Genomic DNA, 26,342 nt, shown 5'->3' on the forward strand with positions numbered 1-26,342 from the left:
AGGGACAGGCAGGAGTCCATTAGAGACAAAGCCACCCTCTTATAAAGCTAACACACAAAATTTCGTTGGTAGCCACTCACCCTGGGCTCCAGCAGAGGGAGGGTAGAGCAAACTAGAGCATGTGAGGAGAGTCTGGGGTTTGTGGCTCTGGGGAGACGGCTGAAGGAACAGATGGCAGGATCCCTGTGCTGAGTCCCTCTCTCATACCTTAGGTGCCATCTTTCCTGGGTGGAGCACATACCCCTCCTTATGGCATCAGCCTGGGGGAAGCAATAGCCCCACTCTCTGGACTCTCTCTTGCCCCATCCTGTGAAGCTTACACCCTGCTAAGGGAGCACACAGAGGCCCCTTTAGTGACTGAGCATGAAAGGCAGCCGGCATGCATAGGCAAGTAGAAGCAGATCTCAGGGTGCCTTGGGACTTTTGCTGACCTTCCCCGGGGCCCAGCGTTAGTAAAAGCCAGTCTTGGTGCTATATGGGCAGCTTGTCTTTCTAGCACACACCCAGGCCCAGCAGAGGAAGCCACAAACACAACCTTGTGGCTCCAAACAGGATTCAAGGGCCAGTCACAGGTGGCGTCTTATATTGGCTTGCACCAGAGTCTCTCCCAAGAGGCCCAGAATCAGCACACGCAGGGACCAGTTCAGGCATCATTGGAGAAGGATGCAAGTAGCTTTAAAGCAGCAAGTCCAAAGGGAGACCTCAGTAGGCATAAAGCCCTGCTGAGGTGAATTCCGTTTTGTGTGGTCGGCACCTGCACAGCAACTTGCACGCCTCAGTCAGCATTAACCCTCACAGTCAGCCAGCCTGAGAGTTGATCCCATGCACAAATGGGACAACAGCAATCAAGACTCAACTACAGCAATGCATAATATTGGTGTGGCTGAGCCACACCCAACTGGTGTGGCTCCCTTGGTTGAACATAGCCCCATGGAACAAAAGGTCACTCGTTTGATTCCCAGTCAGGACACATGCCTGGTTGTGGCCAGTCCCTGGTTGGTGCATGTGCAAGAAGCAACTAATTGATGTTTTTCTCACACATTGATGTTTCTCTCCCTCCCTTCCCCCTTTCTAAAAATAAAATAAAGTCTTTTTTAAAAAAGTCTCAATTACAAAAGAAGGGGCCACATAACCCACACAAGGGACATTTCTGAAGCACCCAGTTCAGGTAATCAAGGAGACTGCACCATTGGACCCCACAAGACATCTACTACACAAGGCCACCCCACCGAGTCAGAACAGATCTAACTAATACATACTAACAAACACAAAGAGGCAGCCAAAATGGGAAGGAACAGAAGGGGTTTTATCCAAAGAAACCAAAAAACTAATTCAGAAAGAATATAAGCACCACTATGTCCCCTGTAGCATTATTTACAGTAGCCAAAATTTGAAAGTAGCCCAAGTGTACATCAGTAGATGAGTGGATAAAAAAGCTGTGGCACAATAGACTACTACTTGGCCATAAAACAGAAGGAAATCTTTTCCTTTCCAACAGCATAGATGGAGCTGAAAAGCATTATGCTAAGTGAAATAAGCCAGGCGGCAAAAGACAAATACCATATAACCTCACCTATAAGTGGAACCTAATCAACAAAACAAACAAGCAAGCAAAATAGAACCAGAGACATGAAAATATGGAACAAACTGATAGTGACCAGAGGGGAGGGAGGAGAGGGGGATAACAGGGGAAAGAGGGGGAAGGGTTGTCAAGGAACATGCACACAGGACCCATGGACATGGACAACAGGGTAGGAACTGACTGTGAGAGTGGGGGGTGGGGGTAGGGGAGATAGCAACAAGGGAAATTTTGGGACAACTGTAATAGAACAGAAATAAAATAAATAAAATTAGATTTTCAAACAGAAAAAAAAAGAAGGAAATCTCACCCTTTGCGATAGCATAGATGAACATGGAGAGCATTATGCTAAGTGAAATAAGCCAGTCAGAGAAAGACAAATACCATGATTTCACTCATGCAGAATCTAATGAACAAACTGAACTAATGAGCAAAACAGAGATAGACTCATAGACAAAGAGCAGGCTGACAGCTGTTGGGGTAGGGGGCCGGGTGGGAGTAGGTGGAGGGATTGAGGGGAAAAAGAGGAAAAAAAAACTCATGGACATGTACAACAGTGTGGTGAGTGCTGGGGGGAGGGAGGGTTGGGGAGGTGGAGGAGGATACAGAGGGGATAAATGCTGATGGACAGAGACTTGAGTCAGTGGACATACAATATAGTGTACAGATAATATAGTGCAGAATTGTATACCTGAAACGTGGATAATTTTGTTAACCAGTGTCATCCAAATAAATTCAATAAAAAGGAAAAATAAAAAAAATGTAAAATGATATGACAAAGAGTAGATGCTTAATATCGTTATCAAAATAAGCAAGTCAATAAATGCATACATTGATCAGGAAAAAAAGTTTTTCTTTTTTTAAAAAATCTTTGATGTTAACCTTGATTTAACTAAGCAATTCTAATTCAATGATCTGTAAGCTTTTTTGACTATGTTCCCTATCAGTAAAATCTTTTTAGCACAGTGCTCCATATATGTACTTATTTTAAAATTTTATATACTTATAATTTTAGTCATATATTAAGCATATTATAAACTCATAAATAAAGCAATTTTAAAATAAAGGTAAAATAATCAAGATCTGGTTAAAGTTGGAATTATTCTGATGTGCTTTTAATGCTTGCCCTGGCTGTAGTAGCTCACTAAAATACATCAACACAAAAGAACAGCAAGGACCAACGCTGTGACTATCCAATAATAAAACTCTTTTTTTCCCAGCTCCCTTCACCATCTATTGTCTTTCATGAAGTTTAGCTTGTATATTTTCATTTTCCCTGAAGCTAGACGATCTTGCCAAGTGACCATGAGATGATTCATTTATATTTATACTAACATTTATATTTATAACCAATGGGCTTAGGATAAACTGTAACTGTAACTATTTTTAAAGGTTTTGCAAAAACTACTGGAAGATCACGTGCATGCAAATAAAAGAACTTTTAAGACTGAAATCATTTGTGGAAATAAAATCACAATGATGAACAATTTTTCTTGATATTTTGCCCCAAAAGGTTTCTCCAAACCAAATTTTCTTTCAAAGCAGTTATTTCAAATTAATTGTTAAAATGTCACCTTTATCCTGAGGGAGTAATTTTTTTAATTTTTATTTTTCCCCACTTCCAATAAGCATATGCTCAGAAGTTTCCCAAGCATATATATCCTGTAATGCATCCTAGAACATATGAATCTACAGCTTTTCCACATATTACCAAATGGTTCACAGCGGCAGTTATCCACATTCGCCTATCCTATGCTAATTTCTCTGTGTCACTTTGGTTATTTTTACTGTAGCCAAAAGAGCAATTATTTCACCAGATGGCATATGTCTTTTCATTTTTGCTTTTATGAAAGCACAGAGTAGCATATGACTTTAAAGTTCTTTGGAGGGATTGAGCAAAAAGGAAAAAGGACTCATGGACATGGAAAAGACTGTGGTGATTGCTAGGGGGAGGGGTATATGAGAACTAAATGGTAATGGGAAAAATACAATAAATATTAAAAAGTAATAAAATAAAATAATAATTTTAGAGGTTTCTAATCATGTCCAGAATGCTTAGTGTTTAAATATCTTGCTGATCATGAAGGTGTCATACCCTGGGTAGCTAATATATCAAGTGCACAATACGCCTTAGGTTAAAATTCATCATTAAGAACTGATTCTGTCACAATGTAGGATCATATATAATATGCTAAAATTTTGTTTAGAATATTAGCACTTACATTCTTGAGAGTTTATCCCAGGGATGCAAGATTGGTTAACATTCAAAACCAATAAGAATAATTCACTATATTAACAAACTAAAAAAAACCCACACCATACAGTAAGAATACTTAAGATCCAAATTATTCACTCTGAGCAGAAAAAACCCCCATGAACTTACTTCTACAGTCTAACTTGTAGAGAAAACTTAGCATGATCAAGAAGCTCCAAATATTACAGTTTATACTAGAGGTAGTTTATTGGATGTGGTTATGACACTAAAAAAGCAAACTGGATTCACTTCTGTTTCTGAAAGGAACTCTAATAACTCAAGATAAGATGAGAGTATCTTCCTGCCTAATAGTTGTCACATTATACACACATGCTATACACACACTACTTTTACACACAAATGTAAAGTTCAGGGAAAAACTGAACATTAGCTCTATTATGTCCTTTGAGATTCAATATCTTATCTGTGAAAGAAATAGTCAACAAAGAAAAAAGGCACTCATTTGAAGCTGTAGTAACAGTTAAGGCAAAATAATTGTTAAGCTCAACAACTCTGCAGTTGTCATTTTATCAAGTGCACTTACATAGTGCCAGGTACATATGCAAGCTGAATTTAAAACTGAGATCTCTAAATTATATCCATTATTTCTTACCGAGAAACTTCTGAAACTTAAGGGTGACAGATTTGTCAGAAAGTTCTCTTTACCGACTAAAGGAAGGACAACCCAATCTCGGTTATGAACTGTCATTAGTAATTTAGCAGAGCTAGAAGGCAGTTCAGCCAAGTAGACAGAAAATTAAAACATGGGCAGCCCCTGATTGAAAATTTATTCATAGCAGGTAATGATATAGCACAATCAGGATCCCTGGTATTACTCAAAATGAGATTTAATTCAGATAACTCTGATGATGGCACTTGAATCAGAGATTATAAATGGTGACAGGTTGTGACATATAGACAGGATGAAGTGAACATCAGCAACATATCTCTACAGAAGATGATTTTATATAAGATTATTTTTTCAAACAGGAAGTATAATAATATCAAAAAATTATTAGAAGTTTTCATAAGAGAGGCTTAGGCCTTAGGTATACCATGTACCATTTTCATATATACTTTTCAATGGAGTATAATATTAATCAACATATCAAAGGTAAGGGTTGGAAAATAACTCATATTTCAAAATATAATATATGCATTATAGTTTTTGAATTCATCTGGACAAGGAACAAACCTAAAATTACAGGCAGAGTAGCTATTCTATGAGAAGGGTCACAGTGAAGGCTTGGCTTTTTACGTGTATGTGCATGAAAGAGGTATTCATTAGAGGCACTTACTTACAATATATGTTATTTACAAAGAATAATAAGTTTATGTTGGATTTTGTGTACCTTTATAGGTTTCTAATTATCAACAATATTGTTACTTTTAAAAGAAAAATGTATTTTTTAAAAAATGCCTATTTCAGACATAACACTCTACAATAGATACACAGGTGAGAAAAATAGTATTTCCACATAGATAGGTATTCCAATACATCTCTTTAGAATTTGTGAAGTGCCATATTCGGTGTGTGTGGTCAACTTGTTAGACGTGGGGACTTTAAAACATATCCCTAAAATTCTTTCATGTTCCTTCCATTGAAAAGAGTCCATGTTCCCCATCCCTTGAATCTGTAACAGTTTGACCAATATTTTTTAACAGAAATCATGTGTGTCAGTTTCCAGATCTAGACCATAAGAAATGGCAGCCTCCATGTCTATCATTTTGAAATCCTCACTCTTGTGAGATACCCAGGTAAGCAGTAGAGTGAATTACAATAGGAGGAACTGAAGCCCTTAACCCACAGCTAGCGCTGAGCTCCTAGCTGAGAGCCAGCACCAAATGTCAGTCATGTGAGTAAACCATCTTTAAAGTAGATGCTCCACCCCCAAAGAAGTCACTCCAGCTGACACAACATGGAAAAGAGAGCTGTTCTGGCTGAACTATGGCTAAACTATAGATCCAGAAACAAAATAAACAACTACTATTGTCTGAAGTCACTAAATTTTGGTCTGGTGTGTTAAGCAGCAATAGATAACCAAAATAGCAGAGTAGGATTTGAATCATGAATGCTGATTATGAAATGACTCCAGCATTATACATGTGCTGTAAACAATGAGAACAGAAGAAAGAGAATGTAAAAAGCCTGATAAATCTCATCATGCTAATAATACAAATTTTGTGAATAAAGTTTTCAATAAATTGCATGTACTATTGAGATAATAATTCAAAGAACATGAGAAACTTTAGTATTTTATATTGTAGAATTTAAGTATGTAAGAATTTGTTTAACTTTGGGATATACATTGGCTTTGTAGGATTTTTATAGCATTTAATGATGTTATAACCAATATTATAAACCTATATAAGAAATTCTAATTTTTTAAAAATTGGAAAATTTAGATAGAAAATCTAAAAGATAGAAATTCATTTTAAGTGGAACTATATTTATGAAGGACTAAGTCTATAGGATATAGCAAAGTCAAAAAGAGTAACAATAAAAATAATAATAAGCTAAAATAGTAACATATGTTATTTACCAAAAATAAGCATGTGAGAAAGATTAATAGTTAATTCAAAAACAAAAGAAACCATAGATTAAACAAAAATGATAACGATGTCTTGACTTCTGTAATAAAATTTTTTAAACAATTATGTATAATCCTTTTTCTTTAGAAAATTGACAACTTTAGACTTCAAGAGCTTATGGTACAGAAAATACATTATAATGAATATTTTAATAAAATGAAGAATTTGATTCATAAACTTTACCCACGTAATGTATTTCTAAGATACAGTTCTATAAAAGAATTGTTTTATAATCAAATTTAAACATTTAATGTATTTCATAAAGCACAGTTTTACAGGATAGAGTTAACTCTTATTCATCTAATATAAACTGGAGAGTTCAATTAATTATACTTCCTGTCCACAATCAATATATATAAGATTTATTTAATAATGTAATTAGTGGGGTTATATCACAAAATTAACACAGCTGTATTCAGTCCTTTTTACTTGTTATAAATCCATACTATAAAAGGCAATGTTCAAAAAAGTGATCAAAATACAAAATACTTTTACAGAAGGAATGGTTATTAGCTCCCAAACTCTCCCTCTTTCTTAAAATTGGAAACAATGATTAATTGATTCATACTAGAGTGAAGCTAGGCCTGGGACCCTGCCACCAGCTTTGGCCTCTTACATCTTTTCTCATACATTATGCTGCTTCATCTGCTGTGAATGATTCCTATATGGCTATGAAATACACAATTGTATGCTATTAAGAAAAGAGTGTAGTGAAACAATTTCATCTATATAAAAGTCATCTAACTTGTACTAAAAAATTAGAATTCTTCATTTTATCAAATTATTTGCTTAACCATTTTTCTACACTACTCATTTTCCAGGTATGTGAATGTTTATATAACACAAAACATACACAAAATTCATTAAATTCTTTTCAAAACATTTATTATTTTAAAAATCAGTATACATTACTTGATGCTCTGCTACTTTTAATATCCTGATAACAATTTTCTTTACATTTCCACTTATGATAAATAACAGACACAAATTGAGAGTATTTTGGCTTTTTAAAAATTTTTTTCCATTTCATGCTATTTAGATGTAATCTCCTAAAACATACTTCTACTCAGATGGTAAAAGAAGTCTCAGATGTGTTTAATCTCACCAAACTGTTTTAACACTATTCCTTAGCTTACTATCTGTATGATGGCTATAAAAATAGTACTTAGCTTACAAGCAAGCAAACTATAACCAGAGAAGATAGAAAGAAAAAAAATACTACTTACCGTGTATAAGTAGAGTTGTCATTCAAAATAAATAAAATATGTAGCTAATATAGCTAAAACATTTGGTATCATATTTGAAATATTATTTATATATTTATAAATGTTAGTTGTTATTATAGTTACAATTATTTAGGTGCAGTCTAAAACATGGTGGTATTATTAAGATAGCAAAACATGAAGTATGATTTTTAAAAATAACCTACTTAAAACATTGTGTATTTCTTTATTAAAGGAAGACTTGCTAAGGTTAATTCAACCTGATAGTCTTTTTGATATTAAAAAATGCTTCACATTAATCCTTTCAAATGGGAGCACCACCAATATATTTTAAACGGCAAAAGATTTATAAAGCTAAAATTTAATGCAACTTACCATGAACATGTATACTACAAAACAAACTAAATTCTATGCGTGTGTCCAACATTCTTTATAAAATTATAAAAGCTCATTTTAAGAAATGAAATATCAGTAAGAGCGTATAGATAGAATGAATTTAGTGAAATTCCTTAAAATTAATTTTAAATAAAGAAAACACTTCCACATTATATGTACCTACCTAGAGTAGGCAAACAATCGACTATCCCAAAGATCATGGTTCCCTCTAGGTCCAGAATGAAAATAACAAGAATCCGTCCCATCAAACATATTCAATCCATCCTCTGAATTTTTTGAGGCATGGCTGTGTACCACATCTAAGAGGACCATAATACCCATGGAGTGAGCTGTGTCAACCAGTTCTTTTAGCTCTTCAGGAGTTCCATAACGACTAAAGATAAAGAACACAGCAAAAACAAGATTACATCATATTTAAAGCAAACAGCCAATCATTTCTGTGAATCATTTGTTTCACAAGCACTGTACTACATACTTTAAATATGCAAATACCATAGGACAGTAAAAGTGAAAGTTGCTTAATATTTGCTATTGAGCAAATTTAAAAGCATTCAGTAAATAATCCAATTAAGCTTTTAAATGTAGATTTATATCCCAAGAAAAACTCACATTCTGAACAGTTAGACTGTAGAACCCCACTTCTCTATACTCAGAGTTTCTGATTTCCATCTCCAAGTCTAACTAATCCTGGGAACAGGGCCATTCCTGTTCACAGGCATGGCCATCCCTTTGAGTGAATATGGCTGGAGTCAGGTGAACTCTTAGAGTACTCCTTTGAAAGTCTTTGGGGCCTGGATTGAAGTCATCCCTCCTGCACTTACTTATTCCTAAACTGAAATGCGCTCAGGTACCAACAGGCCAAGAGAAAATGCGATGTATGTCACCACCCAAGCTGAAAAGTTGTAACTCATGTGTGTTTGTGTTAAAAGTAGCTTTCTAGTCTACATTAAAAAGAGAACAAAATCACACCCAAAAGGGAGTCCTTTCTTAATCTGTGTAACATCTCGGCATTACAGTTTTCCACAGCATCATCTTTGCCTTTTAAATGGTCACCCTTATGATTGTTTACTGTGGCTCTTCCTCACTAGAGCACATGCTTCTTGATGGCAGGGGCTGTGACTAACCAGTTTCCCATGCACGGTGCAGCACAGTGCTTAGTATACAGCAGTTCTCTTAATAGCCAACTCCATTGGGCAGCAAGACTTGTATGTTCAAAATGCAAATAAGATCATATCATCTTCTCAGGATGAATATCAGTGTCCTAATCATGACCTACTGCACTGCTTAATGTGGCTCGTTCCAATAAATTGACTTATGACATTCTACCACTTCCTCTCCTTATCCTAGCCACCAAGTCTCCTTTCCACTCACTGAACAGCATGTTCACTGAATGAACACTACTAAAGTTTCATTCATTCATCCGTTTGTTTAACAAATACTTGTTAGGCTATCTACCGTGTCATGAAAGTTTCTATGCTCTGGGAATTCAGCAGTAAACAAAATAAGTATCACTGCATTTATAAATTTTATATTCTAGTTGGGAAAAACAAATAAATAAGCAAGATATATGGACTCTCAGATAGCAGTAACTTATCTTAAAACAATGAAGCAAAACCAATGGTAAGAAGGGCAGGTTTGCTATTTTAAATAAGGGCAGTTGTAAAAGTTTCATGAGACAATATTTGAGAAAGGCCTTAAAGAAGCAGGGAGCAAGGCATGTGAATAGTTAATGAGAAGAGTGCTCAGAAACAGCACTGGAGACAGAAACCAGCCTTGGGGCATTTGGAGAACAGCAAATATGCTACCGAGCTGGAGTGGAAGGAACAAGAGTTAAGACCACAGGGGCTCCCAAGACCTGTGGTATGGGGTATTATGAACCAATATAAAACCTTTGGCTTTTATTTGGAGAGAGAATCATTAGAAGGTTCCTTGCAAAAAAAAGTGACATGATTTAACTTTTATTTTGAAACGTTTACTATGGCCACTGTGCAGAAAGTAGTCCATGTTTATGGAGGGAGAGAAGACTAGGGAAAGCATAGGAGGATAAGGGAAAATAGAGTGACCAGTTAAAGAGCTATTGAAATAATAGTGGTAAGACATAACAGCAACTTGGAACAGAGTGGTAGCAGTTGAAGCAGCCAGATGTGAGACATATTTTGAAGTTACAGATGGCTAATTTTTATGCTGGCTAGAGCTACAGACAGAAAAGGAGAGTCACTTATATCGCAAAGGCTTTTGGCTTGAACAACTGGAAGATGAAGTTGGCATTTACAGAACTAGGAGAGATGACTGGAGGAGGATGGAAGATAAGATCAAGAGTTTAATTTGGGATATAAGTATTATGTAAGTATTAGCTATCCCGATGTCAAACAGACACGGTTTGAAGTTCAGAACAGAGGTCAGAACTACAGAGTTAAATTTGGGAGTTGGCATATAAAGTGTATTTAAGCCATAGGAATGTGTGAGACTTAACGAGACCCAAGGTGCTTCATATAAACAGAGAAGAGAATGGGACCAAGGGCTGAGCACTGGTAGATAACAGTCTTTACTGGTGAGAAAGAGCACAGGAAATAAGAAAGAAATCACAAGAAAGGTGGGAATAACAACAGGGGATAAAATATTCTAAAAGCCAAGGGGAAAAAAAAGTTCCAAGAAGGTGGGAGTAACCAATTTTGCCAAATGCTGTTGACGGTACAAGTAAGAGCTTATCTTTGTACTTGACAATGTGGAGGCTATCAGTACCACCAAAAAGAGTACTTTCAGTGAAGAGGTGAAAAGACTCCTTGGAATAAATTTAAGAAAGAAGAAAAGTGGAGGAATTAGAGAGAATAAATAAAGGTAACTTATTCAAGAAGAATTACAATAAAGAAAAGCAGGTAAATGAATATAGTTTTGTTTTGTTTTGTTTTGTTTTGAATTCTATCTACCTATTCCCACTGCACTACTCCCCAAGTTAACTTTAATCATGCTTTAGATCTCAGTGCTAACATCAATTCATGTCTAATCTAATCTAATCTGATCAAAACTCTGATTCTACGCTATTATAGACCCCTGACATTTGCTCCTATTGCTGGTGGAAATCATGATATGTAGGGTCATTGGATTAAAATCTCTATGCCTCCTCAGAATATTTGCCATGAGGACGAAACAGTGTTATACATGTTCACCTTGTGATCATTCAGGCCAGCACTTCCTCAACTGCACAGAAGGCGCCGTTCCTTAGGCATCAGCCTGGGAAGGGCAGTCCTTCTGTGCATAGTAGCCCCATGTCCTACCAATGGACTCCTCAGTCACCCTCCTACATGAGTCAGTAGCTTTCTATAAAAAGATGTGAGTCCTGGCAATAACGGCTTCTGTGGGACATGATTTTCTGACTAAAGCTTGGGCCACCCAATCATGAAAATTTCAGCCAACAACTGAATATTCTTGATCAGAAATCATTTCATGAAAAGCAACAATAATCAAGGCCAACCTCTAAGACTAGATGGGGTGAAACTCTATAATCTTAAAACTGCTAACCTTATGTTAACTCTCTCAACCCTAAAATAGGTTACAAAATGACATCATATAAAATATAAAACTACATTTTTTAACTTTTTGCTCAAAAAAGAATGGATGTAGTGAGTCTTTCCTTTTACCTTGAAGCTGCAAAGAAGCTTGTAATTTGATAACCAAAACTGGCATAATAAGCATGTTCCATGATCGCCATCAATTGAATGCAGTTGTACCCTATGTGAGCAAAGGTCAAATAGAGATTAAAACCCCATTTTAGAAAAGAATAAAAAAATATGTATATAAACATAGAATCCTTGTTCTAAAGACATAAAATTTTACACATAATCATTTACATATAAATGACTTGATCATTTTGAAAGTTCTACTACTTTAATATCTTTTGCTTGTCTGACCTTCTAACAAAATCGGACAGTTAGTTCTTGAGAGTTATAGTCTAACTAGCTATTTCAAATGTCTTCATTTTAACAAGTAGTAAATTATATGCAAATAGATTCTTAATTTGGATTTAGAATATTAAAGATGGAAATCTCCATATGCTAAACTTCAGCTGTACTTGTAATATTCATATTGGAGATTATGAATGCTAAATAAGAGTAACCAATTGCATGCCATATACTTTTTATTTTACTTTTTTCTTTATATTTCAGTTATTCTACTATATACCATAAGACACAGCAACAAATCCATTTTTCCACAAAGTAGCTGTTACAGAGTTAGCATTAATTGTTCTCTTTCCACTATTTCTTGCACCTATTAAATGACTCTAAAGTTGCCTGTGTGCACATGTGAGCACACACACACACACACTCAGCCTTCCTTCCTCTATTTGAAAATGTTTTGCTCTAACACTAACTGAAGAGAATCAAAAAGGTTGGCACTGCCTTTTCTAAAAATCCATAACATTTAAACATATGTATTAATTTGTTTTTAATGTAAGCAAATAATCAGAGAAAAATTATTCTTTAAAAAAACCCTAAAAAATCAGGTTTTTCTTCTTCCAAGTTCAATTTGGTATAATTTTCAAATACGATTTGATTGCTTTGTGAATTATATTTCTGTAAAATGTACAGGAAATAGTTTTATTCTGTTCTCAAAGTCCAATTCAGGTCAACATAGCTTCTTGTGCACATATTTCAGTACATAATTAATATTGGGACAATTACAAATTCACATTCAGAATTAGGGATTGATAAGTTTAAAGAAAAATAACAAACTCCATAGTTCATAATCTGATGAAAAGTTCATAATTGTTTGCCTTTTCACTGAAAAAAAAATTCAAATTAACTCTACCTGGCTTGATAGAAATATATATATAAACTTCTCAGATAACATAAATAAATTATATATTTTACAACAAAATACAAAGTTTTCAGTTTATTTCTCTATTATACAATAAATATTATTCTCATAATCAAGCAACAATTTATAGTTTTATTGTTAATTTTATGGCATTAATCATTCCTAGATTTAGTTATGTTCAGAATACTAGCTTAGGTAATTCAAACGCAAAGATAAATGAGAGAATCCTTATTCTGCTGAAACTTCTACAAGAACAAAGTCATAAATCATTTATTATATTATAAAATAACAGAACATCTCAAATACAACAATTTTAATATAATATCTATTAAATATAATCAGTGTTAAATTCTCCATACATTATTTAATTTTGGTTTCTGGAAATTAACCTCATTATCACAGATAATTACAATCCATATATAACTGAAAACTTTAACCACGAATTACAAAACTTTCTTGCAGCCAAAATTTGGGCTGCCTAGCAAAAGCAGAGTAATTAAATGTACTTTATCTTCCTGCTTAGTCATTGGGGCAAGTGCTAATATGCTGTGAAATGATCCAAAAAAAAAAAAAAAAAGCATCGCTATAAAAAGAAAAAGAATAGGTTTAAAGCACACCGAATCAATAATTCAGCAGTACACTATTCACCCTCCCGGTTACTCCCGGGAAGACAGGGTTTATGTCATCACAGTCCCAAACATGAACATCTACAACAATGTGTTTCACACAGAAGATGTACCACAAATATTTGTCAAAAATGTCATCCAGACAAGAGCCATATGTGCAATGACTCGGATATAAAAATGAGTTCCAGTCATCTTACGGATGTACAATTTTTTTTTCCCAAGAAACTGAAATGGACAGGCTTTACTCACTGACCAGTTAAATGATAAAAGTTCTCTCCTATAAAAAAGTAATTATGCTTATGTATTTATCTACAATTTTGCATGCTACTAGTTCACATTACTTAGAACTGTAATTGGAATAATATATTGAATTCTTATTTTTATACCATTTCTCTTTTCTATGTTATCACTATTACAGGGCAATTTGAGAAGCCTAAAATAAAATTCATTTCTACTACATATTTAATCTCTTAACACAAAACAGACACTTGTAATTAGCTTTTCTAATAAGAAAACAGATTCATTAAAATTTTATCTGAACAAATATCACAGTTATTACTTACCAAGGTCTTTGATTCTCGGTAGTACATTACATGTAAAATGTTTGTAAGAAGCTACTTTTCCTTCATGGGAAGAAATCCCCACATGAGATTCATAAACTCGTAGACTTCTTGGCTTCTTTGGTCTAGAATGCTTAAACTACAGAGTATAAAGTTAGGTATACAATTAGAACAAGAATGCTAGCATGACTCTAGCTGATTAAGCATGTTAAATGAAAAGGTGAATCAACTCAGACAAAACTCTGGAAATGTTTTCACATATAAAAAAAAGCCTGGTTACATCCATTAAATTTTCTTTTGAGAAAAACAAAATCCTTTTCAGAATCATGTTAATGAACCTATTTTAAAAGAGCAATTGTGGAATGGCCTCACCATTGAGTGAGGGTATATTTTGGGCCTAAGCCTTAGAGAAAATAGAACAGCTGTGAAATGCATACATAATTATTAAATGCCAAGCACTTATCAACAAGCCGCAGTAACCCAAAGGACAGAAAAGTGAGTACAAAGATACCTAACTCTTTGTTTTAAAGATTTTATTTTATTTATTTTTAGAGAAAGGGGAAGGAAGAAAGAGAGGGAGAGAAACATCAATGTGTGGTTGTCTCTCACACCCTCCTAACCAGGGACCTGGCCACAACCCAGGCATGTGCCCTGACTGGGAATTGAAGTGGCGAGTGAACCCTTTGGTTCACAGGCAGGCACTCAATCCACTGAGCCACACCAGCCAGTACAGATACCTATAACTCTTAAAAATAAGACAGCCTTAACAATTACCCTAATACATTTATGAAATGTCTTCATTATTCCTTGTTCTTAATGACATTGATCCTGCTTCAAATTCATGACAATGGAAATATGACATCATTGAAGAGTCTTTGATGAATCAGATACTTGGTTAAGATTTTAAAAAATAATCAGTATACCTTATAGGTTACTATGTAGGGATTTAGTTTTATTTCTCCCCTCAATCTCAGAAACACATGATTAGAAAAAAAATCACTTTTATATGTTATTGGCTACAGATAGTAAAATCTGAATATATATAGCAAACAGATGCAGTATGACATATTAAACCAGCACTGAAAAGTTAAACATTACTATAAAAGTTATAAAAGTAAAAATTAATTTTCCTAAAAATATTGGGACAAGCATTTATTTAAAGATTTGTTGTTCTCACTTTATATGTGTGTTCGGGATCCCAGTGTATCCAATCATAAATCACATTATCGTCTTCACGAGCCACATACTTCGCCCATGGTGAAATACGATACAAAATCTCTCCACTTTTGCTCCTAATAACTACCTAAAAAGAGAACAAAATATTATTGTTTTAAAATACTTCAAAACTAAGATAATGCATAGTAGTTTATGAGCACTGCTACAAGTTGGAAAAGGAGGAATGGTCATTAAGAATCTAAACTACCATCCAGGTGAGTGACCTTAAAGATGGTTTAATTCTATGGATCTTGCTTTCCTCATCTACTATAGTATATGACCCTTAAAGTAACTTCTATCTAGAATATTTTATGATTCTCTGGCAATTTCCATCATTGCAAACCAACCATTAGAGTGGTTAATTAAACTCAGCATACAGTAGATAATAAAAGACATGAATATTATTTGGGAACTGCAGTCAATAAATCAATCATCAGGAGGAAATAATCCTATCCTATTATAAAAAAGTGACAGGTGAGTTATATCACCATCTCTTCCTTTCCCTCCCACAGCAATTAATTATAACATTTTCAAGAAGCTAAAGGAGAAAAATGGTGTTGATTAATACCTGTATTGTGCACACACATACACATACACAACACTGAAAATATTTTCTACCCCTTTTCAAATTCTTCTATACTCTATTCTGAGTATTCTTTACCATATAAAGCCAAACATTTTACCTTTTAGCCATCCACTCCTTTATTTGCCAACAGTATCACTATTGTTATCAATAATAAAAAATAGGAGTAAAATGCAAATACAATTTTTACTGAATTCACCATTTTAGATTTAATATAGAATCTATTAGAGGACTGAATTGATCAACATGCTTATATAAAAAAGTAAGCTATGTGAATTAAGTGTTCAAGTGATTGAAATTTAAGCTTTTTTAAAAGTTCTTTTTAAATTAAACCTTCTAAAAGTAGGTAGGATATGACCAAAAATGTTCAGATTAGGAGCTGTAACATATATCAGCGTTGAGAAAGGACATATTCTTCAGTTTCCTTTAACAGAGAAAAGCTCAAGTTTGCATAATTCTTTTTCTTTACCCCAACCCCCGCATAATTCTTAGTAATTAAATATTTGTATAATGTATTACAATTTAGAAAAGACTTTCATAAACATATCTCACTTGATTCCAGAGAATCGTTATGACAAAAATATTAAGTGAGATTATGTAAACTGTCAAAAATCCCAAAGTCACCAAATGGCAGGGCCAAAAGCTGAACACAGAACTTCTGGTACTCACTTCCTTATTCTTAACAGACTTCCACAGCACTTCCCTCAGATATAAAAATAAATCATAACTTAGACCAATAGAGGAGGCAAGTCCATGGTGAAAAAGAATGTCTAACTTACATGAAATCAATTATTTCTCCTTCATTAGGCCTACCACTTACTGAAGCCAATCATAGCCAAGGGCTGCTGTTAGTTAGTCAAGTAATGATCATAAAAACATGAATAAACAAATTAAACACACTTCTAGAGTATTTTAACCTCCCAAATACCAAAAATATGTCCCTTTTGCCACATGAATTTCTAGTATAATATGCAGGAGTGGTAAGTCTGAGAAAAGGACCTTTTGCTGACTCGTCAACCCAGAATAGGTTATGGGGAAATAAAATACAAAAAACAGTTTTCATTGAATAACATTCTGCCTAATCCACCCATCTATTTTTCCTCTCCTTTGCAAATGGCTCTACAATACCTCCTAAGGATAAACGTAAATGAATAACTACTTTTGAAGACATTTGTTGGTAGAGAAATATTTGAAATTTAAGAACATGAAGACTCTCCTCATGCTGACTATAATTTCCTCATTGTTTGGAATGTTTGATCTAGCTGTACACATGAAATATCTTCAGAGGCTATTGAGCGATGGGGGTTGGAAGAAATAGTCCTAAGAATCTCCTACACTTCTACTTATTTTGCTTAGCATACCAAGAATACATGGCCCTGACTATTCTTGACAGGGTCCGGCTGTATGTAGCAAACAGCCCTGAGAAATGAGATGTCTTCCTTGAAGACAAAGAACAAGCTTGATTATAATTTGCTATAGAACAATGGATCCCCCAAGGTGAATATTCCTCAGCTATGAGGCAAATCAACCATGTGAGTAGCATCCATCTGGATTGTACAGTTTCAACCCTATGGGACTTGGAAGGCAAGGCAGACCAATGCAAATATGGTGCTCATACTGCTTTCTGTACCATGAGTAATAAAACCATTTGTATCAGACTCGCGAGTCCTGTGTTTTCTGCCACAATCCATGAAACAATAGCAGGTTAACATAAGCTTGTGGGTAGAATAAAATCAAATCCTACACCTGACAACAGATTATGTACTCATTCGCTGAAAGGCTTCAATGTATTTGTTTTCAAAAGTTGTGTTTCTTCATTTCTATTAGTGTTTTCTTCTTTTTTAATTTTATTTTTTCAATTACAGTTTATATTCAGTATTGTTTTATGTTAGTTTCAGGAATACAACATACTGCTTAGGCAATCATATACTTTACAAAGTGGTCCCCCCAATAGTTTCAGTATCCACCTGGCACCATGCATAGTTATTACAATATTATCAACTACATTCTCTGTGCTGTACTTTGCATTCCCATGACGAGTCTGTAACTATCAATTGATAATTCTTAATCCCTTCACCTTTTTCACCCAGTCCTTCAACATCCCCTCTCCTCTGGGAACCACCCGTATATTAGTGTTTTTTATTAGACACATCTATTAGTTATCTCTATTAGTGTTGCTTTTTGGGGTGGGCACTTTTCATTATCCAGCTTCCTCCTTCTTCCTTAGTAATAAAATTATAGCCTAGGTCCCTAGATATGTAAAACAAAGCTCACAAAATCTGGAATACTTATCTGTGATCATTACATAAAAGGTAAATTAATGTTTCTGCTCTTTAGGCTGCTGAACTTTGGAGGTACCTTTGTGACAGTAGTTTACACTTTCCTAATACACTTGCCTAGAATAGACACCTCCCCTTGCTTTTGATTTACTGTTCCTAGATGGTTGTGATAACTAACTAAGAGTATTATAATAAATCTAAATAAATCCAGCATGAGAGACATCCCAATGAATAGAGAATATAATCTTTCTGGACTAAACTTTGCCCACAAATTTGTTTATGGGGGGAGCGGGAAGAGGGTACTTCACAGATTTTTGCTCTCTTGATTTCAAATTCAAATGAAAGATTTTTACATGATAAGGCTTATATCGTTTAGTTTACAACCTCAAAATAGCATATGCTATATAGCAAATTGAAAAGAAAGAGCTAGGGTATTTATCTGAAGAAACTCAGAACACTAACTCAAAAAGACATATATACCCACAGGTCAAAAAGACATATACATTCATACATTCGTTGCAGCATTATTTACAATAGCTAAGATATGGAAGCAACCTAAGTGTCCATCAACAGATGAAAGGATAAAGAAGTTGTGCATACACACAGCAGATGTGACTCAGTCATTAAAGACAATGAAATCTTGCCATCTGCAACAACATGGAGGGATCTAGAAGGTACTATGCTTGAGTGAAGTAAGTCAGACAGAGGAAGACAAATGCCATGTGATTTCACTTATATGTGGAAATCTAAAAAACAAAGGAAACAAACAGAACAGAAACAGATTCATAGACAAGGAGAACATTTTGACGGTTGCCAGATGGGAAAAGGGTTGCAGGGAGGTTGAAATTGTAAAGGGATTTAGAAGTACAAATTGGTAGTTACAGAATAGTCATATGGATGTCAAGTGCAGAACATAAAATATAATCAATAATATTGTAATAACTATGTATGGTGTCATATGGGTACTAGATTTGTCTGAGTGATCACTTACTAAATTATATAATGTCTCGTCACTGAGTTGTACACCTGAAAAATAGAATACTACATGTCAAACAGCTGTAACTGAAAAAAAAAATATTTAAAGTAAAAAAAAGAAAAGAAAGAGCTAGTTTGGTTAATCTATCAACAATAATAAGTTTCATATCTGATGGGTAGAAGAGTTCAGATGATAATACCAAATTGAAAGTCCTATATAAGGCTGGTATGAGTGTAAAATAGTATGGGTTGCGAATAGCAATTTGGCGATATGCATCAAATATTAAAACAATAATTCTCAATGACTCAGCAATTTGAATTATAGTTTACTGTGTGGAAATAATAAGAGATGTGCACAAAAAGTCTTTATCTTTGTCTATTAATTTTAGTGTTACTTTCATTAGCAGAAAGTGGCTGAATAATGTATAGTTGTTAAAAATTAAACTATTGATTGATACAAGGTGGGGAAAAAGTATGTTTTCTGTTGTGTGTACATGAAATACAAAGTTTATTCTGGTATCATTATTTATTAATTACTGTACATTATTTTCCATATGAACAACTGTAAACCTACTTTTGTCTCACCCTGTATTGAAGGCTGCAATTTTTGTCATTATAAAAAACAGTGTGCTGCATCTTCCTATGTAAATGCACACAAACTCATAGACTAAAATATTTAAAAAGTCAGAAAAAATATTGAACTGGTTGGTTTTGATTAGAGGGATTTTAATAGCTTCCACTTTCCAGTTGTATGCTTCTATATTGTTATCACTTCATTTCCCTTGTAGAGCTTCTATATAATTAGAAAAAATAAGTATTTTAGTAAGGATTGCAAATAGATGGATTAAATAATTGCATACACACTGGGGAGGTGTGCTAAACATATATTGATAGTGTTAAAAATACAACTTTAAAAATATATTAAATCAATTTAAAGGGATATACTAAAAAATTAATATCATGATGAAATTTTTTATAGGGCAAATAGATATTTTGCAAAACTGTAACATTTTGGATGTTAACTTTAAAAATGTTAATAGGCTGTTTTTTTAATGAGCCACGTTATATCTTTGACTTACGGGAGGTTACTATCAAAAGACATTAAAGTAAATAAGGAAGTAAATGAAGGAAACCTCTACCCATGCCAAAGCCAAACTGATTGAGTTACATGTATGAAGTCAAATTTTTTTAACAAAATGTCATTTAGAACTCAAACATATGGCTGGTGTGGCTAAGTGGACTGAGTGCCAGTCTGCAAACCAAAGGGTCACTGGTTCGATTCCCAGTCAAGGCACATGCCTGGGTTGTAGGCCAGGTCCCCAGAAGGGCGTGCATGAGTGAAACCACACATTGATGTTCCTCTCCCTCCCTCTCCCTCTGTCTAAAAATAAATAAATAAAATCTTTAAAAAACAAGAACTCAAACATACACTATAAGAAATGGTTTGGTAAAATAGTTAAGACGGAAAAAAGAATTGTGTATGTGTATATTCACTCATTCTGGGAATATAATTTGAAATGCTTCTTGCCAAAAATATTGCTCCTATGGACTACAAAATTACTGAGATAACATGCTCCTTAGATGGCCTGAAATTTTACATAAAAAGAGTGAATGTATTCAGCTGATTAGATATGTTAGCCTACTCTGGAAAATGTTCTTGCCTGTAACCTTGGGTTTCGTGAGTGAACGTATAGAATGCCAAGAAAGAAGACACAGATATTGAATGATGCTATTCAATTTTCCCAGATTAGACTACCCAAATCACAACCATATGCTTTGAGGATATACCCTTTTCTCAAAAAAATGCTTGAGGATGGCTTAAAATATCTATTTATAAAGATAACTACTTGATGAGGTAGAGGTTAAAGTAAATAACCAAGCAAAGCCATTTCTAGTTTATAAAACAATATAAATCTTTTAAATTACCTCTAAGTTATACAATATACCTCCTCTTTAAAATTACATGTAGGTTATATTATATAATTGATATATATATATAAAATATACTATAAATATATAAGCATATAAAATATTCAATATAATTGACAGTATATGTAAATACATAACATACACAACAATGGGTGCAGCCATACCAATGTGCAATGTGAGTAGAAGTATTCTGTCTGTATGTATAAAATGTGACTGAAATATATCTATATCTACATAAATACATTTAAAGAGAGAAGAAATGTACACACATACAAACAGAACACATTGCAATTTATCTTAAGTGATATTTAGAAAAGTGTGAAACAAAAATGGAGAGAAAATGTTAGAAAAAATAATCCAAAGTTCATAATTAAGTAGGAAAATTATGACATTCTAGAGGAGAATTTGGTGATTCTACCAATGAATAGAATCCTGAAGAAATGAATGTGTTTTAAATATTTACAAATAACACAGAATAAAATTATTTTAAATGCATAGATATAATGAAAACTAACATAGCTTAATATAATTTTTAAAAAGCTCTCAAATCTCAATTTAATTAAACTAAAATACTACTGCTATACTGTGTAAAAACAATGGACCTATGAGTATACAGCTGTTCATAGTTTTGCCTGTTATCCTTGCTTGAACCTATCTTAAGATTAGGTAAGGTTATAGGAGAAAGAAATCTCTGTCATTTGGGGAGAATGAAAACTGGCCCCTCAGATGTCTATATCCTGTTCCCTAGAATCTGTGAATGGTATTTTACATGGAAAAAAATGCATCTTTGCAGATGTTTATAAAAGTAAGGACCTTAAAATGGAGAGATTTTACACATTACCCAGCAGAGCAGTCACATATCCCCTTATAGTGGAAGGGAGACGGGTATTTTAAATATAGAGAGGACAAGGCAATGCGGCCAAGTAAGGATACGACAGCCAAGGAATGCCAACAACCAAGAGAAGCTGGAAGGGGTGAGGAACAGATTCTCCCTTACAGAGATAGCACGTCCCTGCCAACACCTTAACCTCAACCCAGTTACACTGATTTTTAACTTCTGGCCTCCAAAACTGTGAGAGAACAAACTTCTGTTGTTCAAAGCCACCACGTTTGTGCAGTACCCATTGGAAACTAATAAAACCAGAAAGGAAAAAATTGGAGGCAATCACTTTCTAAGATTAAACAAAATGTACTTAAATTTAGTTCAGGTTTGTCAGTGCCGGAAAGAGTTAAAAAATAAAGTTACCTTAATGAGTAGTTTAAATACACATTTTAATCTCTTATTAACTTCCTACTCCCCAAAAGTAGGCAAACAGACACCAGCTTATTTCAGTGACCTTCACTAAACAAGATAAATTTTCTTGATGATTCTCAGGAAAAGCAAACTCCTTCAGTACAAATGTGTTGCTAAACTTTAGTATTGATAGGAGAAGTCTTCAAAAAAGTGAATTTGTAATTCGAGTTTTTACTGCTAGCCTAGTCCTATGAAATTATTTTCAGAGATTGAACAAAAACAATCACTGTTCACAGGATGCAAATAAAAGCTCTAAATTTGCCATAAGGAAAAAATTAAGGGATTATTTTTTGTACCCAATACCTGACATACTTGCTTTATTATACAGAGATGAACTATTTCAATAAATCAATGATCAGTTGGCAAAACAATTAATTATAATAATGCTTACTGAAGAATTACATTCTAAATTTTCAAATTATAAATATCAGGAACACTATCTGACATTAAAAGGTTATTTCATTGTGAACTTTGAGTTACTTGGTAGTTTTTAGAATAATGAGGGAAGAAACTAAGACCTCAATAAAAGCACCAATGGAGTTTTCTAATAATATAATAATAAGGCCAATATGTAAATGGCCATTGTGTGGATTAATTTTGATAGAACTCTACATAATTGATTAGTAAAATTAGATAAATTAGGGTTATATATGAGCTATACTTGATATACCATTGCTTATATTAACTTCTGTTTTTTTAAGTTTTCAAAATTTTCTCTAAGTTTTATCTGGATATCAAAGTCCATACATTTTTGGGATCCCCATCTTTGTTCCATAATTTTCAATTAATCAAACAGCCTTACGCAAGCCAGGTGCATATAGAGTCATCACTGAAAACCATCGTGTCCTTGCGACACCATCTAGGATATTCAGGGATTGCGGTGGGTGGAAAACAGATTAAACATTAGATGAAGTCACTTGAACTCTTATGTTACACAGCACTGAACACTACACAAAGAAAAGAAAAGGTGATGTCCTTCCTAGTAGCTTAACTAAGAAAAAGACAGAATCAGCTGAACTTCAAAAGCAATAATCTATTAATAAATTTTCATTGGCTCCCATTATTTTAGCTTTGCATAGGATTTCCTATTTTAGAACATGATGTCACGATGGTGCTCTAACCAACTGAACTATGTGGCCAGATCATCGTAACAGTGTGTGAGAGAAACATCAACTGTTGCCTCTCACACACCCCCAACCGGGGACCTGGCCCTCAACCCAGGCATGTGCCCTGACAGGGAATTGAACCAGCCACCCTTTGATTCATAGGCCAGTGCTAAATTCACTGAGCCACACCAGCCAGGGCCAAAGAATTTATATGTACAACCCATGGACATGAACTAAGAGGTGGGGAATGTGGGTGGGCGGGGGGTGCAGGGCAGAGGGAAATAAAGGAGGGAAAATGGGACAACTGTAATAGCATAATCAATAAAATATATTTTTTAAAAAAGATTTAAAAAAGGAAAAAGAAAACCTAGACAAGCAAAACTACATTTCAGGGTAGCAGAACCAAGCTGTAGAGAAGCAATGTGCCAGACTGACTGGATTAAATCCCAGTCCTCCCAGTCCTACTATTTACTAGCTGTATGACCTTGGGTGAGCTACTTACCACTCTGTGCTTCAGTTTTAACAGGGCAAAGCCCCTTTCTCAGGTCCTCTTTGCCAGAGTTAGCTGGACCCCATAGAGCATGACTGACCCTAATTGTTTTATGAGCCTTTATCCTCAGGACTAGAAAATTACTAGAAGCACCCTGAAGGAGAGGAGGCTCCAGGAACTTACAAGTTGCAGCCCAACTGAAACACCCTGTTCTGCAACCACCCCATTATCCCATAAAAGCCCTAACCCCTCCAGAGTGGTGCATATCTCTGAAACTAGTCCTTTCCCTCCCTTGGGAAAGTAAAAATAAAACCTTTAATTTCTGCAAAAACAAAACAAAAGAACAACAACAAAAAAAAATGTTATCACAATTCAGTTTTTAAAAATAAGAAACAAAAAATTTTTCCAAGGTTATGTCTAATAACAGCTTGAGTAGGAATAAAGGATTTCTCTAACAGAAATGAAGCACTAACAAAAAAAAAATTCTTTCACTGAAAGAAAAGATTAAGCATATCTGCTATAAAAAATAAATTTGTAATGTGACAAAAAAGTATCAGATTATATTATATTAAACTTTGGAATAAAGGACACCAATGTATAGAAAAAGAGATGGTTTTTGAAGTATAATACTCATAGCTACTTTGCTCCTGATTTAACACCAATTATAGAATTCCAGAGATACAAACATTCCTTTCTGTAATATACATGGGAGAGAAGAAACTGCAAAATATTGTCAAAAAGAAACAAATGAAGATCAGTGGTTGCTTCTTATTCTAAACGTAGGTTTTTATTTAGAATAATTTAGAGACAGATACTCCTATACCTGTAAAAAGAAATTCTACTTCCAAAGGTTTCATCGTTTTCCACAATCTTCTAGTCTAAGTAATATAACTATTTTTCCTGTAACTATCTTTTGACTGAGACAAATCTTTAAAGAAATAAAAAAAAAAAACAACTAAGTAGAACTGATAAAGTGTTTGCTTCATTTCAAGTACATTACCTGAACAAAACCCTTATAAAGAGAGGTCACCACAAAAAGACACAATTCAAAGGGATTATGTGAGGTTTAGCTAGCAGGCATTGAAAACAATATCCCTGAGCAAGTGAGAAAATTACTCCAAAGTAAGAAGAATAGGAACAATGCTGAAATGTTGTAATTGAGTAAAGATTGATTAGGTGTCTTAGACAAGAAAACAAATGAATTACACATGATATAAAAATATAGGATTTAAACTTCCAAGATACTGAAAGATCGATATAGTAATAAAAGAGAAAGCTATGAAAGGGAGGGGGGATCAGTTGAGTTTTCATTACTGAAAAAGTGTGCGTCAAAGAGGTTCATCCATGTGCAGTGAAGGCTGGAATTCTATTAAGTAAACAGAGTTATAATCTGGTATAATGTCAATAAAAAATGTAAGAAGTATTTTCAGAAGTGCTAGAATGGAGGTGGTACTATAGAGTAAAATGACTTAAACCTCTTCAAAATATTTCACTAAGTATAATCACAAAAGTCTATTTGGTGAGATATCAAATCATTTGAAGAAAAGAATATTATTCCTAAGCAATCATTCTAAGTGCTATTGCAATGAAGTAAATTATAAAATGTGGGGGAAGAAATAATTTAGTTCTTAGATGAAATCTAGAGACATTCCAAAAACTAGATACAGAATACATGATTCTAAAAATCATAAGATCTTTTGTGAAAACATACAATTATATATTTAACACACATTGAGACTGATATCTCTCATAATATAACTAATGACTATTACAGAAAACAGTTAATGGTGAAAAGAATTTTCCTAATAGTTAAATATTAAGGGAAGGAAAACTACAAATAGGTATGAATAAATATTGATAGGGAATAAGTACAACCATCAAGAAATGAGAATGTAATACAACAGAAACTATAACAAGAAATAGGTAATGACTACATGTGACATGTAACTCAAAATATGTATTTGGGTAATTTCTTGTCAGCTGATTTTATAGCATTCTTATCAGTCATAAAATATGGTCAAAAATTAAAGTGGTCCTTTTGATAAGTACTCAGGCACTAGAGGTGGAGACAGTGATGATGGGAAGAGGTAGTGATATGTAACAGGAGTCTTCACAATAGAGCTATTTAATTTAAGCCTCCCTAGTTCCGGTGTATTTAAATTATTAAATATAGGTTGCTCCATCTTACGTAGATAGCACAGGCAAAGACAGCCAACCAGTGTTGATCTCCAAGTTTGACAAATTCGAGAAGCAAGGAAATTTCGACAATGTACTTTACAAAGCACAAGTCAGAGAATTACGCACCTGACTTCCCTGAGAGACTCAGAGAATACCCACATGGCTAGATGCAGTGCGTGGCTAACTGGGTCACTTGGGGAAATTTATGGCTATTGGCATATTAGGATGGGTAAAAATAAACAGACTGA

General features: G+C 34.1%; 1 protein-coding gene across 1 annotated transcript in view; it reads right to left on the minus strand.

Moving 5' to 3' along the window:
- The window catches only part of GBE1 (1,4-alpha-glucan branching enzyme 1), a 260,412-nt gene that overhangs the window by 117,177 nt on the left and 116,893 nt on the right, over positions 1 to 26,342 (minus strand). The window contains exons 4-7 of the mRNA XM_053918274.1: positions 15,223 to 15,348; positions 14,049 to 14,184; positions 11,683 to 11,773; positions 8,208 to 8,417 (exon numbers count right to left, since the gene is read on the minus strand). Of these exons, the coding sequence (XP_053774249.1) occupies positions 8,208 to 8,417; positions 11,683 to 11,773; positions 14,049 to 14,184; positions 15,223 to 15,348 (563 nt within the window). The remainder of the gene's footprint in view (positions 1 to 8,207; positions 8,418 to 11,682; positions 11,774 to 14,048; positions 14,185 to 15,222; positions 15,349 to 26,342) is intronic.

This window comes from Desmodus rotundus, chromosome 2 (genome assembly GCF_022682495.2).
Source record: "Desmodus rotundus isolate HL8 chromosome 2, HLdesRot8A.1, whole genome shotgun sequence".
Taxonomy (NCBI): Eukaryota; Metazoa; Chordata; class Mammalia; order Chiroptera; family Phyllostomidae; genus Desmodus; species Desmodus rotundus.